This window comes from Castanea sativa, chromosome 1 (assembly GCF_040712315.1).
Source record: "Castanea sativa cultivar Marrone di Chiusa Pesio chromosome 1, ASM4071231v1".
Taxonomy (NCBI): Eukaryota; Viridiplantae; Streptophyta; class Magnoliopsida; order Fagales; family Fagaceae; genus Castanea; species Castanea sativa.
The window spans coordinates 30608922-30617738 of record NC_134013.1 but is presented as its reverse complement, the minus strand read 5'-3'; the positions used below and the strand labels follow the sequence as shown (position 1 = coordinate 30617738).

General features: G+C 32.2%; 1 protein-coding gene across 1 annotated transcript; it reads left to right on the top strand.

The window, feature by feature from the left end:
• The first annotated feature begins 5192 nt into the window (after positions 1–5192).
• On the top strand, positions 5193–8409 carry LOC142641777 (uncharacterized). Its single transcript, XM_075816257.1, has 4 exons — positions 5193–5447; positions 5541–5714; positions 5969–8008; positions 8109–8409. The coding sequence occupies exons 3-4, from the start codon at positions 6061–6063 to the stop codon at positions 8261–8263; spliced, it is 2103 nt and encodes a 700-aa protein (XP_075672372.1). The 5' UTR covers positions 5193–5447; positions 5541–5714; positions 5969–6060; the 3' UTR covers positions 8264–8409.
• The last annotated feature ends 408 nt before the right edge of the window (positions 8410–8817 follow it).

The following is an 8817-nucleotide window of genomic DNA, read 5'->3' as shown; positions in this document are numbered from 1 at the left end:
GGAACATTGGAAAAAAAATTTTTTCTTTACTTTCTACTTCTTTAAATTGTTGTCTTAGAATCAAAATTTGTTGAGGCAGCCCTACCACTAACTTATCCGCGTTAATGGTAGGTATGGCTTTAGGCTTATGGATTCTTGAACTAAAGAAAGGTGGATCTATGTTCTTGAAGTGTTCATATTGGGCCATGGAAAATAATATGAGCACTCTGTGACTTGGCAAGATTCCATGAGCTTTCCATATATAATACGGGTTTTTCTTTTGTGCCGGATGAGCTCATCAATCAATAGTTTAGAAGATACTAATCAATAAGTCTTACCTTAGTTTTTTTTTTTTTTTTTTTTTAGGGGGAAGTCTTACCTTAGATTAAAACCTTAAATGGCCAACTTTTTTGTTAATAAGAAAACGATAAAGCTATTTAATTCGTGGTTGAAATCTTACATACATACTTATCAATTAATAAATCAATGAACAAAATTCAAAGAGTCCTTCAACCAAACACAAAAGTTTAATGTCTAATTAAGTAGTGAACCACCTTGTTCCCCTCCAACTCTTACCAACCAAAAACGATTATTCTTTTCAAAGATCAAAAGCTCATAACTAGGTTGTATGAGGTTCCCCCTCGCAAAAAAAAAAAACAAGGTTGTATGAGGTTAATTAAAGTATATAGCCTCATTTGGAAATTAATTAATATTTCCTATTCATGGTAGGTAAAGAAATTAATTAAGGATCAGGCTGTGCACTAGATGTGTTACGTACTTATCACGTGTATAAAAATATGTTATGCTTATGCGTCTATTTCATGTTATTACAACAAATAAATAAATAAATATATATATATATATATATGTGTGTGTGTGTGTGTGTGTGAACATTTAAAATTTAATAGGGTTTATATTTTTATTGATTGCATGTTAGCTAAGAAGTAAGAACACCCATAACACAAAACCAAAGGGGCAAGTGCCCATTTAGTAGCGAAAACAAAACGGCACATATCATGACTAATCGTTTTCAAAAATAAATCAAGAATTCATTCTTAAATGTTATACTTTCAAGTCGGTTTCTTTGTTTAATTCGAAATTACTTTTGAGTTTTGATGTGGGTCAATTTTAAGATATTATTTCAAAATAACATTAAAAAATGTTGCCGGCCATAGACGGTCTTCTTCTATATATTATTGTTTTCATTTGTTAATGTTGTTGACCAAAAAACCAAGTGTTTTTTGTATGCTAAAAAATAACTCTCAAACTTTGATTAAAACATAAGATAGCTATGATCTGTCTCAAGCATTACATATGCAAAGGGTGGGATTAGTTTTCACGTTAAGGCGTTCAGCTACCTACCATTAAAACAAAAACAAAAACTTATATGAAAATATTAAAAATATTATCAATTTTACTAAAAACTTTCAAACTAATATGAAAATTAATTAATATGATTGGTGTTGTATCAATAATACAATAATAACCACAATATCTCTACCTTTTTTTCTTTTTTTTTTTTGAGAAACCAATATCCCTTCCTTAATTAGTAACCCAACCCTAGCCCCAAAAATTTTGGAATCAATTGGTGCCGCATTTTTTTTTAATTCAGTGGTTAGGAGTGGATGATTTGAATCCTATATGTTCTCATTGGAAACATAAGCTCTTGCAATTAGTTCCATATTAATAACATAAGAAATAAATTGTTTTAATTATTTTTTGATGATGATACGGGTTCTACAAACTTTATTACATAAGTTTTAAACTGATGTGTCGACTTTTATACACAAAATATTTATATATAAAAAGAATTAAAAATTTTATTTATTATATTATTAATATAACATCAATCACCTAAGTTGGCATGTCAGCTGTGATCCTTTTATTTATGGTAAAATAGGCAGTACCTTTAGTATTTTGTCTTTTATCTTGTAATTAAAAGTTGATATATCAGTTTGCAAGGTCTATATAATAAAATGCTTAGTACTCCTAACATCATTCTTAAACTTTAATTGTTGTGGCGACAAGCATGGATAGCTTAAGTGTCTGTTTGGAAACAGTCTTACTTAGAATTTTGAAGAAAAAAATATTTATAAATAAATAAATTAACTAAAACCAAAAGTTGATATCAAAGACAGTAATTTACCATAGGTGAGGTGCTGTTTTGGTATTCTTAAGCTTAATAAACTTGAAAAATGTGTGGCAAATCTAAATATTTCAAGTTTCATTCACTATATTAATTTGTCTAAAAGTTAGGATAATATATATATATATATATATAATGTGATAGTATTAGCGTGCATGGTACCAACTCTCCAGACTACTCTGATTCTCAAAATAAAAATAAAATAAAAACCCTTTCTAGACTCTAACAGGGGTGTGATACTGATATGTTTTAATAGCAATGGAGATTTGAGGCAAAATCAACTGCATGATTTTCCGCGTGATCTTTGGGGAAAAGACTGAATATACTCACGATCAAAACGCCCCGTCGTACACGTTAAACGTGCCAGCCACCCTGCACCCATAATATACTCCAACTACATTCCACGTCAGACTCTCAAAAAAAAAAAAAAAAAAAACTATTGAAACATATCAGTATCACAACTCTAACATTTATTACTCACCTACAACTACAACCACAACTCTAAGCAAAATTAACTTCCAAAATAGAGGGAAACCAGTCACTATATCTATTCGGCAGAATTTATAATTAATGGAATAGAAGATAGAAATAGGCCAGCTACAAAAACAAACTATATACATTTTATCTTTTATTTGTTTTTCAATGGATTTATTTTGATATAGATATTATTTGAATTTAATTAGGTTTGTTGTTCAACAACAAGAAACTTTAGTAGTTGAATTAACTTAAAACCCAATTCAACCAACTTTTAGAGTTTTAGTAGTTTGGCAAATTGTTGGATATGTTCGTTAACAAACAAATAAAATCATAAAAATCTTATATACTAGTTTCTGTGTTTCATTTTAGATTTTACCAATCACAATTTAACTTACATTTGTTTAACTTTTCTTATAGAATAGCCAAAGTTTAAATTTTATAAAATTAAATACATTACAAATTATAATTAATGGAACACAAAAATTGATACAGAAAATTTGTATTCGTAATATATATAAACCAATTCATGGATCTTAAATTTCACTCCATATTTCTTTTATAAGAATCGCATCTTGCAAGTTACACGTAGTGTTCTTTGATTAATGACTATGGTCAATGTCTTCTTTAACCTTCATTTTAAATCTAAAACAAAAAAGGAATAAGAAAGCAGAAAAGGTCTAATGTGGGGTAATGAATGTATTGGGTTCACTTTTTGTTCATTTGAAAATGTCAAAACCCCCCCCCTTTAAGAAAAGAAAAAGAAAAAGAAAAAGAAAAGAAAACATGGGCAGAAGAATGACTGAATGAATAAAGATAGGACCAAATACAATGATATTCCATTTCAAACATCATAACTTATTTCTTTGTCGTCTGACACTTTGACTTAATTAGAATTTAGCAATTAAAACATGGGGCACTACTTTTTCTGTCGTATAAAAGTGCAATCCCATGTTCTTAATAATTATGATGGCAATTATTTTGTCATTTTTTAATCGGACAGAAAAAATTGTAAAATATTTTTATTTAAAACCCACACGTATTATAATCAATCGTGGGTTAAAATTTTTAAATAAAAATCAATAAAAACTTATTAATTCAATTACTAGTGAAAAATATTGTGCCAAGTTGTCAATAATGTTACTCATAATTGTTTAATACTCCTATATTCAACAAATGTAAACATGCTTTTCATAGTGTGTGGACATCATCATTTTGTGAAACTCACATTAATTAGTTGCATTCGGATACTTGAAATTGAAATTGAATTTTAAACTAATGAATTTAAAATGCCTTAATTTCAAATCTATAAATTTTAAAATTTGTTATTTGGAAGTATTTTATATCTATGATGATTTAAAATTATAAAATTTATAATCTGTTGAAGTATGTCTTAAGAATTTCTAAAATTCCATGGATTTATAAATTATTTCAAATTCAATGATTTTAAGGTTTAAAATCTTTATAGGATTTGTCAAATTTAAATCCTTGACTTTTTCTTTTTTTAAATTATCCGAACAAGATATTTGAATTTTAATTACCAAAATCAAATCCACATTCTCAAATCCTATTATCTAAATCCAAATCCACATGCTCAAATCCTGCCATCCAAATACACCAATCCATAAAATAAATGTTGTTGTAATAGAAACATTGTGTGGATTGTAGGAGTTAAAAACAATAAAAACGATTTAGAGGCATGTTCTTAAAAGAAATGTTATGTTTATAATATTTTCACAATAAATCTTAACTGAGAGATTGTTACTTGCTATTATTGAAAAAATATTTTGTATAAAATAATACTACGTCATTTATATCAAAATTCAATAAACGAGAAACATGTGTGTAAAAATAACCACCCACTAACACATATCTTTCAATTGTTAGTGGGTTAGTTATTTTTTACTGACATGTCTCACACTTATTGGATTTAATACTGCTGACATGGTATTATTTGATATCAAATACCTTCTCGTGTTACTGGTGGAAAAAAAAAAGTAATTTTAGTAATAAGTTTATATTAGAACCAATAACAACTTTACCATTTTAGATTTGTTGTGAAAATATTGTGAATATGACACATCTCTTGTACTTATTACAAAATGTATATTGACCTTAATTTACTTGCGGTCTCATCTTAACGTTCTTTTAGCAACATATTTAGGCCAATTACAATTTACAACTCAATTTTTTTTTTTTTTTTTGGTAATTTACTCAGGGCATCAACTTTACTTGGTAGTCCAAAGCCGACTTTTCTACTGGTTGAATTAATTAATTAATTAATTAATTAAATACAGTAAACCGTCAAAGGTTACGTGTTGGACTATCAAACGCCAATCCGCTAGGAACACAACTAACGGTTCCCACAAAACGTCACCGTTTTATTTGTCAACGACGTCGTTGAAGGTATAAAGGCTGCAACGGTCAATACGGCAGTTGAAAACGTTAAATAAAAGTAACGACATTTTAAGACATTTAAAAAATAATAATAATAAAAAAAACGAAAACGAAACTCGCGGGAAAACAATATAAATACACAGGATTAGCAAAGAATCCGGACCTTTTCAACGGCCAAGATTTGTGGAATTTTCCCAGACAAGCTGACAAAACTGCTCGCCTCTTGTTCTTCTTGTTCTTGCTTTTGTTGTTGGGTCGTGTAGATTTTCGTCAAAATTTATACGAAAACCAAAAAAAACCCAACAATATTGCCACCTCGAAGTTTCCAAAACAATATCCAATCAAAAAAACAATTGATCTTATTGTGGGAAACTTCAATTTCTTTTTTGGGGCCTGAGGAGAAGGTTTTTCCGTTTTTATTTTTCACAAGCTCTGGTCGTAACAGAATTTGGTCAGTTTCTATTTGGTTTTGTCAGCAAATATTATTATCATTTATTGTTTATTTATTTGGTTATCCATTGACTATGGTATGCTGCTTTATCAGATCGAATAGAATTCCGGTGACTTGGGTTCTTGAGAATTTGATAGCAATTGGTGATTTTTTGGAAGTTGATCGGGTGACTTGGGTGACTTGGGTTTGTGAGAATTTGATAGCAATTGGTGATTTTTTTGGGTGTTCATGAATTTGATCGGTGAAAGAATGAACTTTTTACTACAGGTATATAGATGCTGAAGTCCCTTTGGTTTTCAACTATTATAGCTTTTTTTTCTTTCTATTTTTTGTTGTTGTTGTTTGTCATAGGAAGCATCTTTGGTATTGGAGAAATACATGTTGCCTGTTGTTGATTCTTGAACTTGTTTTAGTTTGTTCTGATTTGTTCTTCTGTTAATTTCCATAATTTCCTGTCTTTCATAGCTGACTTTATTTTCTCTTTTTTTTTTCTTTTTTTTTTTTGAAATCATTATCTGAAGGTTGCTGCATAGTTAGATTTTGTGTTGCATCTTGAAGATTTGAGTTGCATTTTCGTTATTCTTGAATACCCGAATCACGAATTCACCTCTCTATGCCTGGAATGGAACAATTCCGGCATATTGGAGAGGTGCTTGGAAGTATGAAGGCCCTCATGGTGTTGCAAGACGATATTCAATTCAATCAATGTCAGTGCTGTTTGCTGTTTGATATTTTTTGCTTGGCATTCGACACAATTGCAGAGGAGATACGACACAACCTGAAGTTTGAAGAGAAAAACAAGAAATGGAAAGCTCTTGAGCATCCTTTGGGAGAGCTCTACAGGGTTTTTAAAGAAGGTGAGCTTTACATTAAGTATTGCTTGGATATCAAGGATTGGTGGGGAAAAGCAATCAGTATCCATCAGAACAAAGATTGTGTTGAATATCACATACACAACTTGTTCTGCTTATTCCCTGCTGTAATTGAGGCCATAGAGAATGCTGGAGAGATAGCAGGACTCAATGAGGATGACATGAAAAAGAGGAAAGTCGTGCTCACGAGGAAGTACAATAAGGAGTGGAATGACCCAAAACTTTTCCATTGGAGATTTGGGAAGCAGTACTTGATCTCTCGAGAAATATGTAACCGGTTGCAGAGTGCTTGGAGGCAAGATAAATGGAGGCTTATTGAAACACTAGAGGATAAGAGAATTTTGCTCTCTGATGCTTTGACAAAAAATGAGCACCGGCTTGCAGACTTGCTAATCAAGAAACTACATGGGTCAGAGCAATTTAAGGGGAAACTTTTTCCAAGTTCAATTTTATTAGGAGCAAAGGATTACCAAGTGAGGCGCAGGTTAGAAGGGGGAGGCCAGTATAAGGAAATTCATTGGTTGGGGGAAAGTTTTCTTTTGAGGCACTTCTATGGGGAGGTTGAGTCTTTGAATTCTGAGATTTCTACCCTCCTATCACTTTCCCACCCCAATATATTGCAAAACCTTTGCGGCTTTTATGACGACGAGAAGAAAGAGTGCTTGCTTGTTATGGAGTTGATAAACAAGGATCTCATCTCCTTCATGAAGGAGAATTGTAGTGCAAGGAGGCGGATTCTGCTTGCTTTCCCGGTTGCTGTTGAAATCATGCTTCAGATTGCAAGAGGCATGGAATATCTCCACTCTCAAAAGATCTATCATGGAGATCTGAACCCTGCTAATATCCTTGTCAAAGTGAGGAATTCCACAGAAGGCTATTTACAAGTGAAGGTCTCAGGTTATGGCTTATCATCGGTAAAAAATACTACTCGAAACTCAACAAACCAAAATACAGACCAAGTTACAACAGACACTTGTATTTGGTATGCACCCGAAGTTCTGGCTGAGCAAGAACAGCCTGGAAGTGCTTTTACTTGTAAGTACTCAGAGAAAGCAGATGTCTATAGCTTTGGTATGCTTTGCTTTGAGCTCTTGACAGGGAAAGTTCCTTTTGAAGATGGCCATCTACAAGGAGAGAAAATGAGTCGAAATATAAGGACCGGGGAAAGGCCTCTCTTCCCATTCCCTTCACCTAAATTCCTTGTGAACCTAACCAAAAAATGCTGGCAAAATGACCCAATTCAGCGCCCAAGTTTCTCATCCATCTGTAGGATTTTACGTTCCATCAAGAAATTCCTTGCAATGAACCCCGACAATGGTCAACCTCAACTGCTCTCACCTTCTGTAGACTTTTGTGAAATAGAGGCTTTGTTTTTAAAGAAATTTTCTGCAGAAGAGGGTGGTGATCCAGCTCCAGTATCACGAATTCCATTTCAAATGTTTGCTTATAAACTTGCTGAGAAGGATAAGACTTCTATGAGCATTAAAGATGATAGGAGTCAGGATCCAACAAATGATGCGACCTCGACTGGCAGAGATGATGGTGTGTCTGTAGCGGATGATCAACTGGTACCAGCTAGTGATACAGCTTCATTTAGTTTTGATTTAATATCAGTTTCTTCTGAGACCCCAGTAAAGAAAATTTCACAAAGAAATAAATCTGCAGAACTTAAGATGAGAAAAGGCCCAGGTAGGCTACTTCTAAACTCAGCTTATTTTCCCTTGAATTATTGGAATTACAATCCATCCTCTATTGCAATGTCACTAAATTTGTTGTGTTGCTTACACAGGAACAACAAAAGCACAAACACCAAGACAGTCACCAGCACAATCACCATTGAGAACATTTAGCCACAATTTGAAGTCAACCAAGGGGAGTATGTCGCCATTGGCTATGAGCCCTATACACCCAAGAATAAGAGGCAGGCCTGTCCCTAATTCTTAGGTATTGTAGGGACTTCACCTAACTGAAACAGAGTTGGTGGTGTTCCATAGAAGTTTTTCCCAAAACACGGGATTCCCACAGTAATTTGTCACTTACATCACTTTTTTGGTCTACTTCTGAAAATGAAAAAAGGAAAAAAAAAAAAATGTAGTTTTGTATGAGGTTAGAGATAGTGAACCTCCATGACTAGCTGCAAACAAGTGTATCCATGTTATAGGACTACAATTTTGAAGTAGATACATATTTTTGTCATTACACAGTTACCATGTGATTGTGATCTGTATATTCGGCCTTGTTGGAGGGCTTTTTTTTTTTTTTTGTGTGTAATCAATATTGGACAGATTTTAAGCTTACTAACTGCAATCCAAGATCTTTAAAGCCTAATTCTCATATAAAAATAAAAAGATGCAATAGATGATCAACCTAAAGCATCCACTATATTGTTTTTTTTTTATCATCTAACCAAGACATCAATTAATTTTTAGTGTAAACGAGATTTGAACTACAAATATTTTATTCAATGACAAGAGACTTTACTAGTTGAGCTATCTTTA